We start from the raw sequence: 27,952 nt of genomic DNA, 5'->3' as shown, positions 1-27,952 counted from the left end.
TAAAGCATTTTCAATATAAAATGCAGTATCGACTGCCTCTGTGGCTGATAGTGTCTCTGCAGCCAAAGTGCTCTTGACGACTCGTTTAATTTTCTTGGATTCCCAATACAAAGGACAGCTATTGTTGTTTTCTCCAGCAAGAAAAACTATGAAACCAGCTGCGCTGCTAGCACCATCAGGAAGATTACCATGAGAGGCGTCACTGTAAACAACAAGTCTGCACTTCTTTAAGTCACCCAGTTTCGGAAAGAACATAGAACTCTCGAATGTGGTCGCCCTTCTGAGGCACTTGTTTGCTTGCAATAAGTGTTCAACTCTAGGATTTGTCATACTGCAACTCAGTTCTAATACTTCATAAGAGATATCAGGACGAGTGTTTGTGCTCAACCATCCAAGTTGTCCAACAATACTTCTGATATTTTCTATTTCATCCTTATTGCATTTTAAACTTTTATTTAGTGCCCTCTCTGAATTGATTTCTATAAGGGGAAATTGATTGACTATATCTGTTTTGATCTAAAATGATTCCATTTTTGTTTTCAGTAACATCCAAACCAATGTACTTGAAAATATTTTGTGATTGCTGTCCAATATTAAACTTTTGATGAATTTTGTTAATAACCATGTTCTTGAATCTTTCCGTTCTGCCCCACATAAAATCATCCATGTGCATGACAAATACACCTTCAACTTCACCTTCATAAAACCAGTAGAAAGCAGAAGGGTCAGTTTTCACCTGAGTGCACCCTATTTGTAGTAGGAATGTTCGCATAGTCAAATACCAGTTACGTGCAGCATCTGTAAGGCCATACACACACTTGTTCAATTTCCACAGTGTGTCATCTTCACACTTTGCTTCTTTGGGAGGTTTAATGAACACTTCTCTATTGAACTCTGTGCTCTGTAAAAATGCGCCTTTTATGTCAATTGAATTAATGTTCCATCCTTTGGATGTTACAATTACCATGAATGTTCTCAGAATTTCTTTAGAAACTGTAGGTGAATCTGACTGTACAGGTATTTGTTCTTCTTCCTCGAACCCCCTTGCTACTAGCCTTGCCTTCATTTGCTTTGACCCATCTCCTGTTTGCTTCTCTGTCAAAACCCATCTCACTGATAGGAATCTCAGTCCTTCATCTTTCGCCTCTTCGTAAACCTGAATTTTTTCCAATTTTCTAATTCTTTCTCTTTTGCTTCTTTTTCTTCAATACTTTCGAGTTTGTGTTTCTTTTTGTTCTCTTTCTTTGGCTTGACATCTATCAAAATTCGATTATTTGTTGATTCATTCATTATCTCATTTTGATTGGCCTCCTCAACATAGCAATAATCTTCTACATCATTGTTTCAATCTATTGCCATACTTGTACCATCATCAAACATCAAATTCCTCCAATTACAATATTGACCTGTAGCTTTTCCTGCCCGACTCTGAACAACTGCATTTTTCCATTCATCTTTACCTCTCAGTTTTATCTTAATCGCATGACCAATTTTCGGTATGTCTGTGTTCAAACGAATTGCTTTGTTAGGAAGCTCTTTGATAAATACTTCATTATTAGTTTGACTTTGATCTTCAGTTTCACTTTGAGTTACAATGTCGATACTGGTTTGGTCATTGTTGCTTTGTTCTTCATATTTACTCTTTTCATTTTTCAAATCTGATGAATCTTTACTAAATTATAAGGAGCATGTTGAACTCTTGGGAGGTTTAATGAACACTTCTCTATTGAACTCTGTGCTCTGTAAAAATGCGCCTTTTATGTCAATTGAATTAATGTTCCATCCTTTGGATGTTACAATTACCATGAATGTTCTCAGAATTTCTTTAGAAACTGTAGGTGAATCTGACTGTATTTGCTCTTCTTCCTCGAACCCCCTTGCTACTAGCCTTGCCTTGCCTTCATTTGCTTTGACCCATCTCCTGTTTGCTTCTCTGTCAAAACCCATCTCACTGATAGGAATCTCAGTCCTTCATCTTTCGCCTCTTCGTAAACCTGAATTTTTTCCAATTTTCTAATTCTTTCTCTTTTGCTTCTTTTTCTTCAATACTTTCGAGTTTGTGTTTCTTTTTGTTCTCTTTCTTTGGCTTGACATCTATCAAAATTCGATTATTTGTTGATTCATTCATTATCTCATTTTGATTGGCCTCCTCAACATAGCAATAATCTTCTACATCATTGTTTCAATCTATTGCCATACTTGTACCATCATCAAACATCAAATTCCTCCAATTACAATATTGACCTGTAGCTTTTCCTGCCCGACTCTGAACAACTGCATTTTTCCATTCATCTTTACCTCTCAGTTTTATCTTAATCGCATGACCAATTTTCGGTATGTCTGTGTTCAAACGAATTGCTTTGTTAGGAAGCTCTTTGATAAATACTTCATTATTAGTTTGACTTTGATCTTCAGTTTCACTTTGAGTTACAATGTCGATACTGGTTTGGTCATTGTTGCTTTGTTCTTCATATTTACTCTTTTCATTTTTCAAATCTGATGAATCTTTACTAAATTATAAGGAGCATGTTGAACTCTTGTTTCATGAGCTTTTACTAAATATGAACCATATTTCAATATGACAGTTTTGTCATCTTTACCAATTACTGTAGCAGGTCATCTCCATTCAGCATTTTCATCTCTTTTAAAATATATTAAATCTCCGTTGTTGAACTTTTCTGGATGGTCTTGTTTGATGTCTCAAAGCACGCCGAATCATCTCCGACGTTTCAGCGGTAATAAATGCTTTTCGTGCGCTGCGTGCTGCATTAAGATGTTTGGCGACAGTTTCGCTTGATGTTGTGTCTTCCAACGCTGGCAATGTGTCATTCATGGCACATGGCAACCTGGGATTGCGTCCGAAGACAAGTTGAAATGGACTGTAGCCGCCTATCATTTGGAGGCAGTTTTTAGCATTGATGTCCCATGCTACTGCTGTTTCTAACTTCATCATTGGATCTTCACTCATCTTTTTCTTTATCATTTCATCAATGACACAGTGATTCCGTTCACATAACCCATTACTGAAAGGACTCTCGGCTGCTGTGTAGGACCTGAATGTTCAAATTCTCACATAAATCTAAGAACACTGCGTTGGCAAACTCACCGCCATTATCACAAAAGTATTTCGATGGAGCACCTAATCCTGTTCCTATCCAAATCTCCATAATTTTGTCAACAACCACCTGATGGTCTTTACTTTTTATTAGGCCTGTTTTCGAAAATAGAGTAGCCATATCAATCATATGTAATAGGTATATTTCACCTTTTTTCCACTCCTTTAAATTAAGTGCTACGGCATCATTAAATTCTTTTCCAAGATTAAAACCTACTACTGGTCTAGGTGGTGCTCTTTTAAACTTTATACATACTTCACATTCATTTGATATTTCCTGTCCATATTTGAAACAATCTTGATCAGTTAGCCTATACCACCATCAATCAACAACTTCCTCAATCTCTCATAACTAGGATGACCAAATTGTTGATGAATCTTCCTCATTTTTTACTTTTTTTCTTTTTCATCTCCAGATATGGTGAAAGCAACTGTCTCAATTTTCACTTTTGTTTTATCAAGCAATGGAATTTTATAGTGGCCAGTAGTAGTTTTATCTAGTTTTATTCCCCTTCCCAGAATCTGTGCCATATCAGTTTTGAAGTTGATAACAGCATTACAGCTACTTAATGTAGTTTTGCTTATCAACAGAGGAATTGCGCATTCTACTACTACAACTCCAATTCTCGTCTCGATGCCAACAATTGTAACAGGCAAAATGACCCTTTTTAATGATTTATAAATCTCTCCATCACAAAACTTGAATTTCGTATTACTTTCTTCTTCTTCTACTTCTTTTAATTCTTTATGGTCAAATGAATCCAGAAATGTGCGGTACCAGTCTATTCCCCATACTGTTGAGCTGCACGCTGAATCTAACACTCCATAGTTAAATGATTCAATTAATGTATTCCCAGAAGTATTACTTGTAAAAATTTCCATACAGTGAACTTCTTTATTTCTCTCATTTTTATCCTTTCTTCCCTTCATTTTTATTAACATATACATCATGAGGCATGATGCTGCTAGATGTAAAGTTGAGCCACATACATAGCACTTTCTAACGAAATCCTGATGTTCACTGTTCCTCCAATTACTTCTACCTCGACTACGACCTCTAATGTAGCGATTACGTCTATTGTCATTCCATCTATACCTTCCACGATCCGAGATATAAGCTTCCTCGACTACTAAAGTAGTTTCTGCATTTTCCACCTTTATCCCACTGCAGTATCATATTTGGAAACCGAGGTCTCATTTTTATTTTCCATTGAAAAACATTCTTGGCTCCCAAAAAATTTTATTAGAGCCACTTTCATATTATCGTACATTTCTTCTGGTTTATCAAATGACACTGCCGTTAACACTATCTGTTTTTGTTGTGTATCCAATGCTGCATTGTCTAGTAAAATGAAAGCTAATATACACTTTGGGATCTCAATCTTGAATTTATTCAATACTTTTGCTCTTTTATCAAATTCATTTATATATTTTTCCATAGAATCTTCTTTATTTTTCTCATATTTAATAAATTTTCTCCAACCTTCGTAAGCACCTGATAGTTCATCCTATTTACACCACTTATCCAAATACTCATACAATTTGTCCATGCCATTTTGCGTATTTAATTCATCAATTTTTATTTCATTAAATATTTTGTACCGAATCTCACTTTCATCGGGCAAGGAGAGTGCCACTGCGATGGCTCTGTCCTTTTTTGCCACATTGCTTATTATTTCCCATGCTGCAAGTTCCTGATGCCATATATCATAACTTTTGTCACTAGAATATTTAGGCGGATCATGTAATTTTGAAGACATGTTGATGAAATCTCGTGTTGTTCACACAGAATTATAAGTCCAAACAGGATTTCACATGTAAACAAACCGGCGCGGATGGGAGATGACGTCAATTAACGGCAAAATTTTTCCATTACTATTACCTGATCACTCGCTTGAATTAGTTCATCACACGCTCTGCTACCATGTTGATCCGTGGTATCAATTGGGTATAATACAGACACTTAGAGTCACTGTAGAATACGTTTTATTCTGAGAAAAGATACAAAGCCGCTGGGCTAACTTCTGCCAGACACACAGTGACGCTTACCAAAACAAACATTACAGAAAATGTATGTGAGGCGCACTTGATAACAAACATTACAGAAAACGTGCGTGAAGCGCACTTGATAGGGGTAACTAATGTAACAGAAGGGTGATTGTCTATCCCAGACAAACTGGATTCTTCCAAGTAGGACCAGTTCTGCAGGCTGCTTTGATGTCACCTTCCAGTCATCAGTACTGGTGACAATGATGTAGGAGATTGCTCAAGCACACCAATATGCCCACCACCAGTATGATGAAACACCCATTTATCAGAGGGTTCGACAGTTTGCAAAACCTGTCAAAGATGCCATCAAGGAACAGTGCAAGGAGTAGCATTAACTGGGTATTATTGAACCCAACATCTCTCCTTGGTCTTTGCCCATAGCTCAAATCTGCAAGAAGGACAACAGTATACGGTTGTGCGTGGACTACTGTAAACTGAATAAGGTGACCGTCTCTGATAAGTTCCCGATGACAAACATGGCAGATGCTGTATTTGGACTACAAGGTGTCAAGTATTTTACAACCCTTGACCTGGTTTGTGGATACTACCAGCTACTCTTAACAGAGGACAGTATAGAGTACACGGCTTTCTCTTCCGCCTTTGGACAGTGGCAGTTCAGATGATTATTGTTTTGACTGAAGACTGCACCTGAAACCCAAGGAGATTGTTTACATTGATGACATCTTGATCCTTGTGGATTCTTTGGAGGAACACCTGAAACTTGTAGAATGAGTTTTGGCTACTCTCAAGAAGCAGGAGCTCAATATAAAAACTCTAGAAGTGTTCTTGGGTTCAAGCCAAAGTTAAGTAGCTTGGCCATCTGGTTGTGTGTTCTGGTATGTGTAAGCTACCAGAGGAGATTCAGAGAGTGGAGGACTTTCCTATACCCATTACTGTGCGTGAGCTAGGATTTATTTCTGGGACTAGTAGTTTATCCCAATGTGCTCACAGATAGCCAAACCATTATCCACGATGACTGGAGGACAAAAATTGCAGGGGCCAAAAAATTGAAATGGACAGCAGGTTTGGGCTGTGCATTTGTGCACTTCAAGGAACGGATCAAGGAGGACTTTATGTTGTCATATCCATACTACTCCACTGATGCTAAACCCATGGAGGTGTTTATTGATACTTCAGGTGATTGATTAATTTAAGAGGTTTTTGGCCTCCTGACATCTAAGGTCATTGATGCCAATATCATTTCTTATGAATAAAAAACAAAATGAAATTCGATTTAAAACAATAAAAGTAAAGATATCTTTATAAAAAGTTAAATAGGTTTCAGCAGACCTACTTCTGAAAAAAAAAAATACTCCTAGCAAAGTACAACACATCATGTTCAAGAATCTTGGCAAGGATGAACCTGCCATTCTCACCTGTCTCAAAAATATATATATTTCTTGCAGAGCTAAAAGTTGGGCATTCAGTCATTAAATGCCTCACTGTCAAGAGTGTCAAACAGCCATCGCAATATGGCTGGCGTTGGCCAGTCAGCAGAAACTTGTGTGAGAGCCGAGTATGACCAAGGCGGAGACGACAAAGAGTAGTCTCCAACTTTCGAAGCATCATGCTATACCTCCAAGGAGATATAACATTCTTTATTTCTTTCATCTTATTTCTAACAAAACAATCACAATGCTATTGCCAATAATCATAAAAACAAATGATTAAAGTTAGATAAAAAATCTTTACATAGGATGGGATACGTTCTTGGTAGCAACTCAACAACAGCATTCCTTGCTAGTAAGTGTGCCTTCTCATTTGCACACACACCTACATGTGTCGGAACCCAGCAAATCAAACTATTATACTTTTCAGGCAAATAATAAAAAGTCACTCTAAAATTTTTAAAACTAAAGGGTTACTGGAATAAAAGAAAAAAAAATAAAACGTCTATAGCTTGTAGGAAACTTCTTGCATCACTAAAAAAGGGTAAAATTTCCCTCCTCTACAACGCTAATTTTTCAAAGCAGTTAGTATGCCATGCAGTTTGGCAGTAAATACAGAAGACACTGGAGGAAGTGCACCACTACAATTAAAAGCACATTATGTTCAAGAATCTTACCAAGAATGAACCTGCCATTCTCACCTGGCTCAAAAAGATATATATTTCTTGTAGTGCTAAAAATTGGGCATTTAGTCAACAAATGGCTCACTGTCAAGAGTACCAAACAGTCATCGCAATATGGCTGGCGTTGGCCAGTCAGCAGAAACTTGTGTGTGAGCTGAGTGTGACCAATGCGGAGACGACAAAGAGTAGTCTCCAACTTTCGAAGCATCATGCTATACCTCTAAGGAGATATAACATTCGTTATTTCTTTCATCTCATTTCCAACAAAACAATCACAATGCTATTGCCAATAATCATAAAAACAAATGATTAAAGTTAGATAAAAAATCTTTACATAGGATGGGATACATTCTTGGTAGCAACTCAACTACAGCATTCCTTGCTAGTAAGTGTGCCTTCTCATTTGCAGACATACGTGTGCCGGAACCCAGCAAATCAAACTGTTATATTTTTCAGGCCAATAATAAAATCACTATAAAATTTTTAAAACTAAAGGGTTACTGGAATAAAAAAAAAAAAAAAGTCTATAGCTTGTAGGACACTTCTTGCATCACTAAAAATGGTAAAATTTCCCTCCTCTACAACGCTAATTTTTCAAAGCAGTTAGTATGCCATTTAGTTTGGCAGTAAATACAGAAGACACTGGAGGAGGTGCACCACTACAATTAAAAGCACAACATGTTCAAGAATCTTGGCAAGGATGGACCTGCTATTCTCACCTGTCTCAAAAAGATATATACAGTATTTCTTGCAGTGCTAAAAGTTGGGCATTCAGTCAACAAATGCCTCACTGTTAAGAGTACCAAGCAGTCACCGCAATACGGCTGGCGTTGGCCAGTCAGCAGAAACTTGTGTGTGAGCTGATTGTGACCAATGAGGAGACGACAAAGAGTAGTCTCCAACTTTCGAGGCATCATGCTATACCTCCAAGGAGATATAACATTCGTTATTTCTTTCATCTCATTTCCAACAAAACAATCAATGCTATTGCCAATAATCATAAAAACAAATAATTAAAGTTAGATAATAAATCTTTACATGGGATGGGATACATTCTTGGTAGCAACTCAACTACAGCATTCCTTGCTAGTAAGTGTGCCTTCTCATTTGCAGACATATGTGTGCCGGAACCCAGCATATCAAACTGTTATATTTTTCAGGCAAATAATAAAGTCACTCTAAAATTTTTATAACTAAAGGGTTACTGGAATAAAAAAAATAAAATGTCTATAGCTTTTAGGACACTTCTTGCATCACTAAAAATGGTAAAATTTCCCTCCTCTTCAACGCTAATTTTTCAAAGCAGTTAGTATGCCATATAGTTTGGCAATAAATACAGAAGACACTGGAGGAAGTGCACCACTATAATTAAAAGCACATCATGTCTAAGAATATTGGCAAGGATGAATTTAAAAAGATATATATTTCTTGCAGTGCTAAAAGTTGGGCATTCAGTCAACAAATGCCTCACTGTTAGGAGTACTAAACAGTCATTGCAATATGGCTGGCGTTGACCAATCAGCAGACACTTGTGTGTGAACTGAGTGTGACCAATGCGGAGACGACAAAGAGTAGTCTCCAACTTTCGAAGCATCATGCTATACCTCCAAGGAGATATAACATTCGTTATTTCTTTCATCTCATTTCCAACAAAACAATCACAATACTATTGCCAATAATCATAAAACAAATAATTAAAGTTAGATAATAAATCTTTACATGGGATGGGATACGTTCTTGGTAGCAACTCAATACAGCATTCCTTGCTGGGAAATCTGCCTTCTCATTTGCAGACATACGTGTGCCGGGACCCAGCAAATCAAACTGTTATATTTTTCAGGCAAATAATAAAGTCACTCTAAAATTTTTAAAACTAAAGGGTTACTGGAATAAAAAAAATAAAACGTCTATAGCTTTTAGGACACTTTTTGTATCACTAAAAATGGTAAAATTTCCCTCCTCTTCAACGCTAATTTTTCAAAGCAATTAGTATGCCATATAGTTTGGCAGTAAATACAAAGACACTGGAAGAAGTGCACCACTATAATTAAAAGCACATCATGTTTAAGAATCTTGGCAAGGATGAATCTGCCATTCTCACCTGTCTCAAAAAGATATATATTTCTTGCAGTGCTAAAAGTTGGGCATTCAGTCATTAAATGCCTCACTGTTAAGAGTACTAAACAGTCATCGCAATATGGCTGGCATTAGCCAGTCAGCAGAATCTTGTGTGTGAGCTGAGTGTGACCAATGCGGAGACGACAAAGAGTAGTCTCCAACTTTCGAAGCATCATGCTATACCTCCAAGGAGATATAACATTCGTTATTTCTTTCATCTCATTTCCAACAAAACAATCACAATGCTATTGCCAATAATCATAAAAAAAAATGATTAAAGTTAGATAAAAAAATCTTTACATAGGATGGGATACGTTCTTGGTAGCAACTCAAACTATAGCATTCCTTGCTAGTAAGTCTGCCTTCTCATTTGCAGACATACGTGTGCCGGAACCCAGCACATCAAACTGTTATACTTTTCAGGCCAATAATAAAATGTCACTCTAAAATTCTTAAAACTAAAGGGTTACTGGAATAAAAAAAAAATGTCTATAGCTTGTAGGACACTCCTTGCGTCACTAAAAATGGTAAAATTTCCCTCCTCTTCAATGCTAATTTTTCAAAGCAGTTAGTATGCCATATAGTTTGGCAGTAAATATAGAAGACACTGGAAGAAGTGCACCACTACAATTAAAAGCACTACTATATACTCCGAATCCAACGCCAGCATCAGATTTGGATGCCGTCAGTATGCATATAAAAGTAAATTTTACATGTTCTTCAACATGTTCCATAAAAAGGGACCTGGATTTTATGTCAGTCATACTCATTTTCATATTTGTAGAATATTTACGGAAAAATATCTCTTTGGTAATTACCATGGAGGAGTTGATATCTTGAATGGAAGAACTTTATTTCTAGGTACATCAAGACTGTTTACTAATTGTTTTACTCAAAAAACCATAAGGTCGAGGAAATTTTAAGTGCAACTCAAAATATCTACAATGCATTACAAGGTTTGCAGACTGATAGGCTACAGAATTTGAAAGTCTTTGCAATCTAAACCAATAGAAGACTTTTGGTAAAGGTATAAAGGTAATTCTACTGCATCAACCAGGAGGCTTGGGATAATTGAAGTTCTAAAGGCTCCTGAGGCCAATCTGATACGAGTACAGTGTATAGAATCTAAAATCTTTAATTGGCTTGGGGTAACTGAGGAGTATATTTCACACCCATAACTAATTTTTGAAAAAAATTAAGGCCTTGTATAACTTTAAGATAGTTTAGTATTTTGCCCATAACATATGAGACAAATCTTCAAAAAAAATTCAGAGCCTCAAGACATTCTACTTTGAAGGCTTTCAATTGAGGAACCCATATCACCCTGCAATCAAATATTAATCCTAAAAATCTAGCTTCACTTACAATTGGGAACTGCTGACCTTTGATGTAGGCTATCTATGCAGGTCTGGATGTACTCCTCGAATACGACAAAAATCGACAACAGTTTTGCTTGTCAAAAACTTAAATCCACTCATATCAGACCAGTGAATAATTTTGTCATTTGAGAGTTCAATTCTAGCTCCAGCAAATGATATGTAGAGATCATCTACAAAGAGTGTAGAGAGAATATCTTGGGAAATAACAGAAGATGTCCCATTAATGGCTAATGTAAATAGGGTTACACTTAGCTCACTGCCCTGGAAAACTTCTTACTGACTTTTCCACTCTGACAGTTTCACTTACAGTAATGTAACTTGATAAAATCTATGTGAAACATATACTTGAATAAACAACGGTAGCTCTCTTCTCAATCCCCTATTATGAATGGTTTTAAGTATACTATATCTCCATGTAGTATCATAGCCTTTTCAAGGTGAAAAAAAAAAGATTGTTACATGGTGTTGTTTGGAAGCAAAGGCTTCACACATAGAGGACTCAAGTTGTACCAACAAATCACTTGTTGAGTACATTTAAAGAAAATATACATTATATAGCTGATAAAATACTTTTCTTCTCCAGGTACCACACCAGTCTCGCATTGACCACATTCTCCACGACTTTACATAAACAAGATGTCAATGTGACTGGTAGATAGTTTGCTGCTAAAAACTTATCTTTACCAAGGTTTAAAAATGCTAAAATAATGGCTAGTTCCCAAACACCTGAACAACTATGTTCATGCCATATTTTGTTAATAATGCTTAGAATGAATAACTTAGTATTAAAAGGTAAATGTTTAATAATTGCATAAGGAATTTTCAGTAAAAGGAACATGGTAAGATTCCTCCTTCTCTGTTGTAAAATTTACCATTACCATACTGGTGACCAGGAGCTGCTTCACACTTGCATGAGTGATTGGAGAAATGGTTGGCCAAAGCATTGCTAACATCAGTTGCTCCACTCACATACTGACCATTTACCTTCAACACTGGTGGTAGGTTGGGGGGTAAATTTGCCTGCTATCTTTTTTACTTTCCTCCATATAAAAGACAGTGGTATTCTACTATTGACTGAGGGAACAAAAGCTATCCAAGACTGGCACCTAGCTTTTTTCATTGCACAGCAGAACTGTGCTCTACATTTTTTGTATATCATCAAATTCTCCTCTGTATGGTAGCTGCACGATCAAGTTAAAGATTTTCTTGTGGCTCTGTGCAGGTCAGTTAGTTCTGAAGACCAGCAGGGGACAAGTCACCGTTTGAATAAGCTTATGGTTTTGGGAATCAAATTGACTCCTTCTGTGTAAATTCTATTCAATAGGTCTAAGGCACCACCAACCCTTTCATATTGTTCTGTACTACCTTCAATTTTGCTCAACTCCTGAAATCTATACCAATCTGCCTTGTCAAGGTTCGATTGTGGCAACCTCTGTAAGGGTGGATCATTGTTGGTGTATATAATGATTGGTGAAAGATCACTAGTAAGACAACCATCAAATATTCTTCATTCAAAATTGAGAAGAAAGTTAGAGCTTGCAACTAAATAGGTCAATGCATGACAAGGTACCTGTCTGAACATAAAAGTGTGTGGGCTCTCCTATGTTAAGTAGTCCCACATCTTCATTTTTCATAATTGATGATAAAATATTGCCCCATGTGTTTGCTAAAACATCGCCCCATAAAGGATGTCTACCATTCATATCTCCCAGTAAGAGAAAAGGTTGAGAGAGTTGTTGATTCACCTGTACTAAATCATTATATGAGATGTCATTTGGAGGCAAATAAAAAGAGCAAATTATGTATCTTTTCCCTATATCAATTTGTACAACTACTTTCTGCAGAGGGGTAAAAATAGGCAAAGATATTTGGGGAATACCTCGATGAATGTATTTAAGACTTCCCGCATGGCTCCCTGCATGTTGCTCATATGGTGTCCCATATCTGACATACTCTCGTGGAAAAGGAGTATTAGCATCAAGCTTGCTCTCCTGTAGACATACAATTAAAGGGGATTGCTCATGAATAAGGAGCTCAAGTTCTTCATAATGAGCCAATAAACCCTGACAATTTCATTGCAAAATGGAGGAAAAAATTATTGCTTATTTTCAGGACGACACCTTGCATGGAGTCTTCCCATTAGCAATATTTTTTTTATTTTACATTATTTCCTGTAGGCTTCTCTAAAGAGGGTCTTGATATATTAGGTTTTACATTTTTCTATTTCTTTATGTTCTTTTGACCTAATTGTTGTAGGGGATGGTGAACCTCAACTTGAAATTTTTTATTGATTTAAGTTTTTTTCTTGTTGATCTGGAATATCAACACACATAACATCATATCTATTTGATGTTATAACTTTTGTGTTCTTAATGGAAGGGGGTAAGAGTGATGGAGGTCTCTCTTTTAGGATTAAGAAGTGTTGAGTAACCAGGTTTCAGCATCTTCTCCACTACATGTGCACCTGATAACTCTGTTTTAAGTCAAACTTCCATCAAATCAGGCAAAGATAGTCTAAGAGAGGTTAGTACTATCCTTTGTAATAAGGGACAAAGGTTTAATACATATAGGCAAAGCCTTTAGCCGCAATATTCTTGCCCTATCATGCAGCATGTTATCAGAAGTTGGCATATTTCTCTCTTGGGAACTACTGGCAGTAAAACGTGGGTTGGATGACTCTTTCAGCATTTTTCCTTATGATTTCAGTGCCTTTGCATAGGCTGTTGATATATTCAATAGTCTCTTGCCATGCCCCACACATGCATGTTCGATACTGGATTTATTGAGGGCAGCCTCTTTCTAACTTATATTGCTGGCAGCTCATTTCAGTAGATTTATGATTCAAATTGCAGTTTAAACACCTAGCCGCAAGTGTACATTCTCCATGGTAAAGTTCGGAGCAAGTGCTACACATTTTTTAATTTTCATAAACTTTAGAAGGATGCCTAAAGGTAAAACAAATAATGCATTGCAGCGGCTTCTATTTAAAACGAACTTTAATCCATTAATTTTTTATATCAATGTGAAAAGGCTTATCAGCATCTTAGAAACTAAGAATAACGATTGATGTTCCAAGTACTTAATGCATTTCCCACACTGTTAATGGACACATGGCTAGTATCTCCTCTTTCATAAATCTATAAAAATCTCTATTGAAAACTACTTCTCTTCCATAGCTAAAGTTTAGATGGGATTTGATATCCAACTTGCTATTTGTCCTTATATTTGATAATATAATGGATTGTGTGTATGGTTTGGCATGTAGGAGATAAGTATTCTTTCCAAACTGAGTTATATCTCCAGGTGTGATGATTTCTACCTTCTGAAGGAATTTGCAGATCCTAAAATAATTTCCAGTATCCCCTTTAAAATGAGTAACAAGCCACACTAGTGGTTTTGGCTTTCTCTGGGAAGGCATAACTATCTCAAGTCTTTATCAACCTAGTCTGCAGGTCTTGACCTTTTGGTACCACATCACACAGTGAATCCTTAATTTTCAAATTATTAATTCTAATATTCATAACATCACAGCGTGTTTCATCAGGATTATTAAATGACATCCAATAATGACTTTTATCATCTTCAAGTCTAGTTCTCATTTCTTTTATTAGCCTTAGCATTCAAATATTTTATATAACACATCATAGTTAGTCTCTATTGGAATTTGGGTAACATGTAGGATTTTCAGTTTCCTTGTGTTACCCAAATTATTTGATTTCCAAATATTGAAAGAATGGTCCTTTCTAGTTCCTACGTCGTCAACCAAATTTTTTTAAAATTAATTGACAGAGGTCATCAACAGTGCTAAGGGGGAGGGAGTCAGCATATCCAGGGGATGGTTTAGTCTTTGGTTGGTTTACTTGCTTGAGAATATTAAGAAAGTATTATACATTGGAGAGGAAATGTGCATTTTCCACTATCAGCATAATGAGAGTATACTTCCAGATCGTCCGCTCTAAACCCTACCCATGGGAAAGCACCAAAACAGATATAGAGGCACAAATGTAAGCTAACCCCGCTTGTTAGATCGGAGACCAAAAAAATATGGAAGCATCCTCCCCAAATCTGTAATTATAGGCTTCCAGCCAGAATTCGAGAGTACTGCCTCAAAGATTGGATCCCCCCAGATTTCAATGACACAAACCTTAAGAACAGTTCTGCCAAAAAAAAAAAGAAAAAAAAAATAATTTTCAGGATGGCTGAGACCATCCAGCACTCTCACATATAGCTTTGAATGCAAATACCTCTCAAACTTGATCCATTCTCTCATTCATCTAATCAGGCAGTAAGGACAAATATGGAAAAATCCACGCCATTTAAGAAACTAACAAATAAAAACAAATAAATAAAAATATACACATATCATCATCATTTATGCCTACTGATGCAAAGGAACTTGGTTAGATTTCGCCAGTCGTCTCTATCTTGAGATTTTGAATCAATACTTCTACATTTATCATCTCCTACTCCATGTCTCTTAATCCTCAGAAATGTAGGCCTAGGTCTTCCAACTCTTCTAGTGCCTTGTGGAGCCCACTTGAAAGTTTGGTTAAGTAATTTCTCTTGGGGAGTGCAAAGAGCATGCACAAACCATCTCCATCTACCCCTCACCATGATTTCATCCACATATGGCACTCAGATAATCTCTTTTATAGTTTCATTTATAATACTGTCCTGCCATTTAACTCACAATATTCTTCTCAGGGCTTTGTTCTCAAATCTACAAAATCTGTTAGATATTGTTTCATTGTCATACCATGACTCATATCCATAAAACAACACAATCTCACTAAACTGATATATAGCCTGATTTTTATATGTAGTTTCAGGCAATTTCCTTTCCAAATTTTACTTAACCTAGCCATTATCTGATTTACTTTTTCAATCTTTCCTTCAATTCACATTCTAAAGATCCTGCATTAGAGATCATGGTTCCTAAATATTTAAATGATTCCACCTCATTAATCCTTTCTTCTTCCTATGATATTACCTCTTCCATTGCATATTTCATTCTCATCATCTGTCTTTCTTCTATTTATCTTTAGTCCAACCTTATTTGATATTTCTTGCATTCTGGTAAGCAAGCTTTGCAAGTCCTGCGGTGTTCTACTAATAGGGGCAGCGTCATCAGCATACTCTTGGTCAGATAATTTCCTCTTACCAATCCAGTTCAATCATTAACCCCCAACCCTAACTGTTCTAAGCATTACAAAATCCATGAAGAAGATAAACAATATAGGTGACAACAAATCACTAGGAGTACTCCACTGATCACCAGAAATTCATTTGATAAGACTCCTCAAACATTCATTTTGCACTTGCTATGCTCACATTTACATATTTAAGAGGAACTCCATAATAACGTAGGACTCTCCACAAAATTGACTGGTGCACAATATGAAAGGCTTTTTCACATTCCACAAATACCATCAAAAGTGGATTTTCATATTCTACACAAAGATGCACCACATGTCTTAAAATGAAAATTTGGTCAGTACAAATTCTACCTTTTCAAAATCCTGCTTGTTTATCTCTCAGCTTTTCATCAATCTTTCTCTATGGTATTTTTAGAAAGAGCATACTATATATTTTCATGACAACTGACGTAAGCGTGATGCCTCTGTAATTATTGCAATCAGTCATATCTCCTTTTTTGCCATTTTCACCAACACTCCTAGCTTCCATTCATTAGGTTTGCCTCTTCATGCCACATTCTACAATATAATCTTGTCAGTATTCTGGGAGTCATTCAATTTTCGGCCAATATCATCTCAGCATTATTCAATCGTAATCAGAAGCTTTCCATCTCCTGAGTTTTTTTTTAATGAAAGCTTCGATTTCAAACACACTGAATTCATTTATGGGCACATCAAGGTCTTCAGCTTCAGGTATATCAATCAATTCATGACCACACTAACGTCTTCCATCCAACATTGCTTTTCTTTATCTCCTGTTGTTATAATGGATCCATCTCTCTTCTTTTTTGCTCCAGTAGAAATTTCATTTATAATTCTATGAGCAATTCTTACACCCTAGCCACTCCCTGAATTCATAGCTCTGTCAGCCTCATATGCTTTCCTGTCTAAATATTACTTTTCATACTATATACACGACATGTGGTTTGGCCTAGAAAACAAGCTTGTTGCATATGCAGATGAAGCTACTCTCTTTGAATCAATTCCATCTCCTGAATGTAGATCGGGGGTTGCTGAATCCCTTAATAGAGATCTAGCTAAAATTAGTTCATGGTGCAAATTATGGGGTATGAAGTTGAATCCTAACAAAACCCAAAGTATGATTGTAAGTAGGTCAAGGACAGTGGCTCCTCAACATCCGGATCTCAGTATTGATAATGTTTCTTTAACTTTGTATGACTCTTTTAAAATTTTAGGTGTGATTCTCAACAGAAAATTTACTTTTAAGAAACATACAGTGATACCTCGGTAGTCGAACGACTCTATACTCGAACAATTCGGAGTTCGACCAAAATTTTCGAGAAATTTTTGCTGCGGTGCTCGACCAAAAATTCGGTACTCGACCAGCCGAACACGTGACGACCGCATGGGCTTTGTGATGATCGCGCCATCTCGGCCACTCTCGCTTGTTCGGGAAGCATCAGTTCTCTCGAGAGCGTCACTCAGACAACGCGCGATCAGCATTCGTTGTGATTTAGTGATTTTCAGTGCTTTTAATTGCTTTTTTAGCTTTCATAATGAGTCCCAAGAAAGTAATGAGTGTTAAGGGGAAGGAGAAGAGGAAAACAGTGCGAACAACGATCGAGTTGAAGAAGGAAATTATAGCGAAATATGAGAATGGTGTACGAGTGTCCGATTTAGCGGTAGAATACGGAATGGCGAAGTCGACCATTTCTACGTTTTTAAAGCATAAAGAAATGATTAAGAAGGCGAATGTTGCAACGGGAGTTACGGCGGTAACTAAGCAAAGGCCACAAGTGATTGAGGAGATGGAAAAGTTGCTTTTAATATTTATTAAAGAAAAACAGTTGGCCGGGGAAAGTGTTAGTGAAGCGTTCATTTGTGAAAAAGCGTTGCATATCTATGAAGAATTAGTGAAGAAAAGTCCGAGTACCAGTGAAAGTGATTCATTTACATTTAAAGCGAGCAGGGGTTGGTTTGAAAAGTTTCGTAATAGAACAGGTATTCATCGTGTTACTAGGCATGGGGAGGCAGCTAGTTCGGATCAAATTGCAGCCGATAAATACGTGGGGGAATTCGATCGGTACATAAATGAACAAAATTTGATCGCACAACAAGTCTTTAATTGTGATGAGACTGGGTTATTTTGGAAGAAAATGCCAGCCAATACGTACATTACCAAGGACGAGACGAAGATGCCAGGTCACAAGCCAATGAAAGATAGGCTAACATTGTTGCTGTGTGCAAATGCAAGTGGCGATTGCAAGATCAAACCCTTGTTAGTGTACCACTCGGACAACCCCCGGGTGTTCAAACGAAATAATATTTGTAAAAGTGCACTACCAGTTATGTGGCGCTCGAACACTAAATCTTGGGTCACAAGACAATTCTTTACTGAGTGGATAAACGAAGTGTTTGCCCCCCAGGTTAAGGCTTACCTCATTGAAAAGAGCTTGCCAATGAAATGTCTTCTGGTTATGGACAATGCTCCTGCACATCCTCCAGGTCTCGAGGATGACTTGAAAGAAGAATACAGCTTTATCAAAATCAAATTCTTGCCCCCCAATACTACTCCCATACTCCAGCCCATGGACCAACAGGTCATTTCAAACTTCAAAAAACTCTATACCAAGGCCCTTTTCAGAAAGTGTTTTGAAGTGACCAGTGACACGAAGTTGACCCTAAAGGAATTCTGGAAGGAACACTTCAGCATCCTCAACTCTGTTAACATGATTGACCAAGCTTGGCGAGGTGTGACCTATAGGACATTGAACTCTGCCTGGCGTAAGCTGTGGCCATCATGTGTCACAGAGAGGGAGTTTGAAGGTTTCCAACCAGAGGCGGGTCCAAGCACTGCTACCCCTGTAATTTCTGATGACACTGATGTCGTTGAGGAAATTGTTGTCATGGGCAGGAGTTTGGGGCTTGAGGTCGACAAGGATGATATTGATGAGCTTGTAGAAAGCCATTCTACCGAGTTGACTGTGGAGGAATTGTTGCACCTGCAACAACAACAGCAGCAGGATCTGATTGTGGAGCAGGAATCTTCAGAAGAGGATGAGGTAAGGGAGGATGTTCCAAGTTCTCTCATCAATGAAATTTGTTCCAAGTGGGCAGATGTGCAGGCTTTTGCTGAAAAATACCACCCAGAAATTGCAGTAGCAAACCGGGCAGTGCATATGTTTAATGATAGTGTCATGTATCATTTTCGAAGAATACTGCAGAGGAGGAAGAAACAATTAACAATAGACCAGTTTTTCACAAAAGAAAAGAAAGCTGCTACATCAAAGCCTGTTTCTCCTCCAAAGAAGAGACAAAGAAGAGAAGAAACCCCTGAAATAGATCTGCCCACCCTTTCATTGGAGAGAGAAACAACTCCTGAAGGAGAACTACCCCGCCACATCATGGAAGGGGACTCTCCTTCCAAGCAGTAACCTCCCCCTTCCATCCTCTCCACATCCATCCCTGTATGCCATCGAACCGCTGCTCAAAGGTATGTTCACTACAGTACAGAAAATGGTTTAAAATTGTTTTATTTTAGTACAGTAAATGGTTTAAAATTGTTTTATAGGATTTTCTGACCAATTTCATACACATTTAGATAATTATTGTTGTTTAGGTACACGTTTTATTAATATTTTGGGCCTGTTCGAGTGCTTGGGAACGGAATAGAATATATACCATTATTTCTTATGGGGAAAAAAAATTCGGTACTCGAACAAATCGGAGGTCGAACACGGATCTCGAACGGATTATGGTCGAGTACCGAGGTATCACTGTATTAGGTTTGTGTCTTCTTCAATTGCACCAGAAATTGGCTTATAGATAAAGTCTCGGTGATCAGTCTATTCTGAAGTGTTTCAATGCTTTCTTTGCACCTTTCTTCGAGTATTGTTCTCCTATCTAGTCTTCAGCTGCTGATTCTTATCTTAACTTGTTGGACAGGAACTTAAGGTCTATTAAATTTCTTATTCCTGATCTAGATGTTAATCTTTGGCATCGTCGTTCAATTAGTTCATTTGCATGTTGCATAAGATTTTTCATAATTCTGACCATAATTCTAGGCATGCAGTTTATTCTAATAGTCAGGCATTCTCCATCACGAGGCTTTATGCTACACAGTATTCTAGAAGTTTTATTCCAGCTGTGACCAAGTTGTGGAATGTGTGGAATGATCTCCCTAATCGGGTATTGAATCAGTAAAATTTCTAAAGTTCAAACTTCCAACGACCATGAAATAGCTTTGGGAGGAGCATTAGGTTTCAGTTTAGCACAAGCCTGAGGGATTTTATCGAACAGCTTGCTATTGAGTTTGATATTAAAAGCTTACGTAATCAGTTGTAGAGGCTAGACCTTGATCATATAGTGAAATACAGAAAGACATACAGAAGTCCAGAGAAATATAAGAGGGCGGATGAGTTTTAATGAACGCATCCCATTCTCTCCAAGAAGACAAATATTGTTGTTTTGTGATGTTGGACTTGTACTCTTCTATGAAGAATATTCTTTCCCTTGCAAATCCGAATTTTCTTTGAGCCACGAGGGAGAGAAAATCATTAGCTAAAGGGTTTTCGTTATCCAAAAGGAAGCGAAGACAGTCATCTGTTGAACAACCTGAGGCAGCACTGGAGATTGTAGAGGGATTGAGAGGGGTTTGAGATCCAGAACAAGAGGGTATCAATTGCTCTTGGGCCACTTGGGAGCCACCAGAGCTGCTGTTCCCTTGAAAGTCCGCAGTTTGTTCAGTACTTTCAGTAGGAGGTTGAATGGAGGAAATAGGTAGATGTGAGACCACTGGTACCTATTCAGAGACATCGTATCCATTTCTGTCGCTTCTGGATCTAAGTTTGGTGCTACATACCAGGGAAGCTGCTTGTTGAAGCTCGTCACAAAGTGATTGATTTGCAGTTCTGGGACTTGCTCTAGAATGAAACAATGATTTTGCATCCAGAGACCATTCTGTTCCCTGAGGCTTGGGTCTCGACTGGGCGTCTGCTGTCACACTGTGAACCCCTTCGAGGTGAACTACGGAAAGGTGCCATCTCCTTTTTGCTAAAGAGAGAATGGCTAGGATTACATGGTTGATCTCAGGAGATCAGGAGCCCTGTCTGTTGACACAGTGTACTATTGTGTTGTCGATGACCAATTTGATGTGTGATTTCGTCTTTAGGCATAGTCTCTTTAGAATCAGAATCACTGCCATAGCTTCCAGAACATTGCTGTGAAACTTCTGAAATGCGATCGACCAATGTCCATGCATACTCTTGGAAGACGAGTGTCCCCCCCCCACCTTGTTCTGAGGTGTCCGTGGGAATAGTCATGGAAGCAGGAGGGAACTGTAGATGGACATAGTTCAATAGACTCTTGGCAGTGGACCACGGCTTGAGCTGCTTCCGCAGAAAGACTGGGGTTTTGTGGCGAAGATCTCTCTAAGCATTGGATGCCTTTCTTCTCCAGACTCTAGTGGCCTCTTTGAGTCTTGCTTTCAGGATTGGGTCTGTCATGGCAGCGAACTGTAAATACCCCAAGACCCTTTCTTGTTGCTATCTGCTGGTGAGTACTTGAGAACGAAGTATGCACCTAACCGAGTTTGCGATTTCCTTTCTCTTGCCTTGTGGTAGAGAAAGGGTGTGTGACTCTGGATTCCAGTGAAGTCCTAGCCACTGGAATTTCCCAGATGGAGATAGCCTGGACTTCTCGAGGTTAATTTGGAAGAGTAGAGATTGCAGGGAGGTCATGACCTATAGGGTTGCTTGAAGATATTTCGACTTCGTTGCAGCCCACACTACTAACCAGTCATCCATGTACACTATCACCTGAACGCCTCTGTTCCTAAGTTATTAGACAATGGCCTTGACTAGTTTCGTGAAAATCCTTGGAGCTATACTGAGTCCTAAGGGCATAACTTTGAATATGTAGGCCTTTCTTGCTAGTCTCAAATCAAGGTGGGGGAGAAGCGCCAAACTATCGGAAGATGCCAATAGGTGTCTCTAAGATCTATGGAGACGGTGTCGGCCACCTGGAGAATTAGGGTCCGTATTTGCGAGATAGTCAGCATCTGGAACTTGTCGTTCTGAATGAATTTGTTTAGTGGGGACAAGTCCAAAATAGTTTGAAGTGTTCGAATATTTCTTGGGCAGGCAGAATAGCTGCCCTTGAAAGTTCATGGATTTTGGGCAAAGGATGACTCCCTTCCGGAGAAGCTCCTGAACATAATCCTCCAAAAAGAGGGTCGTGGGTTGAAAGAACCTCTTGAACTGGGGTGATTTCTGTCTCCATTTCCAGCTTAGCCCTTTTGAGACTATGCTGTGAGCCCAGGGATCGAACTCCCATTGATCCCTGAACAGGTAAAGTCACCCCCCCCCACCAGAAGCTCCTCATTGTTGTTGCAAAGGAACAGAAACTTTAGTCGTCTTGTCTCTACTTCCTAGGCATCTAGTTTGACCGCCTCTTCCAGACCTTCCCCTGTTACCGGAGCACTTCTTATGAGCTTCAGCAGGGTAAAATGTGGTGGTAGCTCTCTTGTACACCGGGTTGAAGGGTGGAGACAGTGAAACGGATTGCTGGGGAACCGTGTACACAGTCTGAGGGTTGGCGGTAACTGAGGCTGTCGCGACAGGAAAGGATTTACTTCCCTTGAAATGACTTTTGAGCTTCATGACCTTGCGTTGAGGTCCTTCATTGGGGGTAGATTTTCGTTTAGAGGATATACCCCACTTTTTGATAAGGCTCTCATTCTCCTGAGCCGCTTCGTCCATGACTTCTTTTACCAATTTCTCAGGGAAGAGATCCTTCCCCCACATATTAGAGTCAATCAGTTTTCTAGGTTCAATTCTGATCGTAGCAGGGGCTAGAAGACGTTCTCTACATGGTCTTCTGGCTAGGTAGAAAGCATGGAGATCCCTAAGAAAAATGGAAGAGGTCAGATTTGGAATAGTTCCCAATAAGCATCTCTAGATAAGATTGGAAGGATAAAGAGACAGAAAGTCTCTCTTTAGCTTACAGTTCTCCCTTCAATAGGTATTCGAGAATCCTAGGCAGTTTCTAATTAACAAGTTTGCCTCCGATGTGTTTATCTAGTTTTCCAACAGTGAAGGTATGATGGATGTCCTCCCCGATGTTTGAATCAAAAGGAAGGCCTATAGAGACAGATTTATTTTCTTCTAGAACTGGGAATGGCCTGTCCTCCATTACTGCTTTCATCATGGCCTTTAAGCTCTTAGAGGTAAAAGGGAAGACAATATCCTTGGGGGCCACAAAAAAGGCCTGTTTCCTGCCAAAGGCAGAAAGTTGCGTACTGGTGAATTCAGCCGTTTTTAACTCCCTAACCAAAAAGGATTGAGCCTTGCTATAATCCAAAATGATTGTTTCCTTAGGGATCGTATTATCAGAAAATGGACGCTTCCGATTTAAGCCTTACATAGCAGGAAGGATAGCTATCAATCGATGGAAAGAATTCCAAGTCCGAAACTGGCTTAGAACCCAAAACATCCCCAATATGAAGGAACTCTCGGTCAAGGACATATTCTCAGCATAGCGACAAGGGTTCTTAACTGTGCATTCTGGTAGGCTTGAAACTGGGGAGCCTTAGAAACAGGTGCCTGTTGTAAAGCCTTTATCCTCGTTGTTAGGTCTGCTTGAGAACATTCATATTTGGCGGTTAGATTCTCCATGAAAGCTTTCAAGGATGCAATTAAGTCCAAGTTACTGGGAAGCGAAGGTTTCTCTAACGTCAGAACCGGGGTGGAGGTGGAAGCTGAGGCTTAGGTAGAAATGTAAAGAGGTGCTAGGAGCTGCATTCACCTAATGCACATCCAATGACTCTTCTGAGGCTTCCGTGGTCAGCAGGATCCTCTCCCTCTCTGACGACAAAGAAGAAGTAGCAGACGAGTTGTCAGTGTCCAGGCTCATGACTTGCAGAGCGTCCCGGACTTCATCATCCGCATGATCTGCTGGTGCTGGCAGGAGTTGGACCGTTGGTAACTAGTGACCAAATACAGAGGACACGTCAGCCTTGGGAAATAGGTTCTTCTGCTCCAGAGAAGGAAGATAAGGGGCACCTTGTTGAGAGTTCTTCTGTAAGCCTCTTACCCAGTGTCGGAGCGTCCTTCGACGTCTATCTTAAATGTTCAAGGAGACGTCATTATTATTATTATTATTATTATTATTACTATTACTAGCCAAGCTACAACCCTAGTTGGAAAAGCAGGATGCTATAAGCCCAAGGGCTGTGACAGGGAAAAATAGCCCAGTGAGGAAAGGAAATAAGGAAATAAATAAATGATGAGAATAAATTAACAATATATCATTCTAAAAACAGTAACAGCGTCAAAACAGATATGTCCTATATAAACTATTAACAACGTCAAAAACAGATATGTCATATATAAACTATAAAAAAGACTCATGTCAGCCTGGTCAACATAAAGACATTTGCTCCAACTTTGAACTTTTGAAGTTCTACATATTCAAATACCCGATTAGGAAGATAATTTTGAAGGTGACCCATGCAAGTATGGTAGCTGGTAGGGTTCCAGATTGCAACGGATCCCTTGGAAACATGGTAATCAGCATGTTTCCGGCAGGCCTTGTGGCCACAGGGTAACTTGACCCACCTGGTACAGGTGACCGTTGAACTCTCTATGTCATCAGCGACCTGTAGTGATAAGACATTGCAATGAGTACATATCATAAAAAAATCATATCTTCTTTAAATTAGTCAAGGAAATCAATCCTAACCTAAATAAACCTCCCACCACAGAATGGCTAAATCTAAAAATTAATTAGGACACATGCCAAACAGGTCAGAAATCTGCAGCAATTTATGAAGCAAAACATAATACTGCTGTGGTAGGAATATGGAGGAAAGGATCACATCAAAGGAACACCAGAACTTCAAGAGTAGATTTATTACAACCTAAGAAGGCAAGTTCACGCATCATACTGCCTGGATCAACAAAAGCTGCCCCCAAGGCGGCAGCAGCTGGGAGGCGGAAACTATTTCTCGTAGCCAGTAAAAGACTGACATGTCGACACAAGGCGGCAGACACATTGTAAAGTCAACTGGTTGTAGCTTAGCTAGAAATAATAATAATGATAAAAATATTAGCAGTTAACTACTGAATGTTACTAAACAAACAACTGTTTCAAAAAAATAATCATCCATAAATCCCATTTAAGCTATGCTAGCCTACTCATAATAATAGGTGAGCAATAAGACTGAACTAAAACTCCCATTTAGTATCATAACCATCACTATCTATATGTACTCCTATGTTAAACATGATAATCGGGTAAAAAGGCTTGTTAGAGTACACAGGTAATTAAATAAACAAACCTACGTAAGTTTGACTAAAGTTATAAAAAGGAAGTTACTACGTTACGGAAGATGAAAATATTACGATAAGGAATTGTAAAATTAATATCCAAATAGAAAGGTTTATCACCTTTTTCACTGGAAAGGTGGAATGAAAAAACTAAACCCATCTATGTTGTCAAGAAGGCAGGGAAATAGAGGCTCATAATGTCATACAAATAATAAAAAAAAAAAAAATAACACTATCGACAGTAACTTGACAAAAACATAATCCTTATTACCTTAACGATCTTATTACGAGTAGTGGATTACCCATCATAACCTTATTGCTGTTACTTAAGCATAATAGAGATGCCTTACTTCCCAAAATTGCATCAACAACCTTAGATGTCAGGATGCCAGCAAACTTTAAATCAATTGAAATTACTTTCCAAAAACTGGGAACACTATTTGTGGTTTCACAACAGGAAAAAAGATGGTGACTGGGCATATGTTTGTCTCCAGCAGAAAATGATGATTTTTGGTGATGATGTGTCAACAATAGTTTTAGCATTAGAGATACAGCGTTGCTTTCAATAGTGCCTGAATTTGAAGGTCTCTCTTACACACAAGGAATGCATGCTTTGCAGGAGCTGAGGAAACAATATTTCTTTGGTATTTGTGTTGTATTGGATTTCCTTTATAAGACTTGCACAGTTAAATCCCTGGAGATCACACATCACATTAGCCACAAAAATTTGGGATAAATCATACTAATGCTAGGTTAAATATTTCAATGTACTGTATGTAAAACTCATGGTCAAATTCCAAGATTACCTGCTAGCACTTATAACTGGTTGACCTGAGGAATCCAGCTGCGGGGAAAGAGAGGCATTAAGACGTAGAGCCTCTAATTCTTGGCACAATTCTCCCATAGTACTTAGGCTTGCTCTACTTAAATTTGAGTCTCCAAGATTTCTGTTGTTGTCATTGCCTAAAAGTATAAATATGCTATTAACATTTTTATTAAAGTTCCAATATTAATTTGAGTGTTACCTTATATGCATAATCTGACCATAACAAGGATTTCAGACAATTTAAGCTAGAATAAGAAAAAATACATGACTTCACCTGTAATGCTAACTGGAAACTAAGGATACCACTGAATCATAAAGGTCAAGGTTATTTCAATGTAAAATGGTTTGTGTAATGAATACAGAAGGAAGATTTATGACAAACATGAAAGTGCATTGGCTTAGAAAAATTAATTTTTTGTCCTATAAAACTAAGTTTTTCACACAATCTCATCAATCATATAGAGAACTCATCTGCAGTCAGAATGACCTCAGACATGTATATTCTTATGTTTTATTGACAAAAAAAATAGCAAAAGAAAATGTTTATGCATGCAAGCCTTTAGACCCATCAGTTGGTTGTGACTATCTTTCTCATTGTTAAAATAGATTAAAAGCGACAACAAGAATGAGAGGAGGAAAAGTAGGTAAAACATAGCTATTAACATTAATCTTGTATTGATCAATATTCTGAAGTTGAGAATGAACTGTTACAGAACCTAATGGTGGGAAGGCATACAACTTGAGATTTTATCAGCCATGGAATATTGTCTCTACTGCCTAGGCTAGAGGGTCTGGGACTGTTGAGGCTTCTCCAAAACTTCTACAGTAGCTTGCATGCCTGAAGATGAGACCACTATGTTTACCTGCTCTATCCGAATATTTTGTGTACTTGTTACAAACCATGGATCAAGGAAGATATTTCTTACTTCTATCCAACGAGGAAGATCCTGAGCAAAGAGGAATAGGGCTGAGAATTTGGTGCGTCCTTGCTTTCTTGTCAAGCTAGAGTGCTGGTATTATCGATCACAGCAAAGGATTTTAATATCCCGATATCTTCTGCTAGAGCGAGAGTCCTCAGTAATTCTAGCAGTATGAAACTAATGTGAGGAATTGCTTCTTGCAAACTACACAAGCCTGACTAACAAAGTTTGTTTAGCGTGGCTCCACAGCCACTGCTGGGAGCCTCAGAAAACAGAAATAGCTACTGACAAAAAGCATTTTGGAACTCAAAAGGAAGATATCAAAATATTTTTATGGGAAGAGGTCCCACCACTTCTTGAGGTGGAACAGAAGTGATATCATCTCCAGTTGATCATGATGGACAAACTTCTCTATAGGCATCATGAAGCCTAACAGCCTCATTCACTTCCGAGGTGGAAGAAGCTACTGCCTTTTAAATTCCTTCAGAGATTGTAGGAGGGAATCAAATATTTTCTTGGATTGAGAAGCCCAAAAAGGAACTCAGGCTATCTCCATCGCAAATAAAGAATTGATTGGGTCGGAATCAACTATGACCTTTCAAGGTTTATAAGAATCCCAAAGTTGAACAGATTTAGAATAATTTGCTGAGCTTTCAGAATCCATTGAATGGAGTTTGCTAGTACTAGCCAGTTTCTAATTATAAAAGGATAAGTATACCGAGTAGATAAAACCCTAATTCTAGTAAATACTCGAGCAGCTCTGCTGAGACTGAAGCTCGGGTATTTGAATTGATATTTTTTCCCTCTGAAACATTTGGTGAGAAGAACACTGATATGTTAGTGGTAGGACAAAGACCTGTAAGATAGTCCCAAAAAATTGGAAAATGGGAATCAATGAAGACTTACACGAGATAGGATTCCTGGATGGCTTAGTACAGGATTGAAGAGAATGGAGAGAATCAATTTCCAATCCAACTCCCTGAAAGCTGGGG

General features: G+C 38.2%; 1 protein-coding gene across 1 annotated transcript in view; it reads right to left on the bottom strand.

Moving 5' to 3' along the window:
- The window catches only part of Ankle2 (ankyrin repeat and LEM domain-containing protein 2), a 668,076-nt gene that overhangs the window by 152,499 nt on the left and 487,625 nt on the right, over positions 1-27,952 (bottom strand). Inside the window, exon 8 of the mRNA XM_068383147.1 lies at positions 26,021-26,177. Within this exon, the coding sequence (XP_068239248.1) occupies positions 26,021-26,177 (157 nt within the window). The remainder of the gene's footprint in view (positions 1-26,020; positions 26,178-27,952) is intronic.

Source organism: Palaemon carinicauda, chromosome 11 (genome assembly GCF_036898095.1).
Source record: "Palaemon carinicauda isolate YSFRI2023 chromosome 11, ASM3689809v2, whole genome shotgun sequence".
Taxonomy (NCBI): Eukaryota; Metazoa; Arthropoda; class Malacostraca; order Decapoda; family Palaemonidae; genus Palaemon; species Palaemon carinicauda.
The sequence above is the reverse complement of the archived record's forward strand: the minus strand, read 5'-3'. Positions and strand labels throughout refer to the sequence as shown.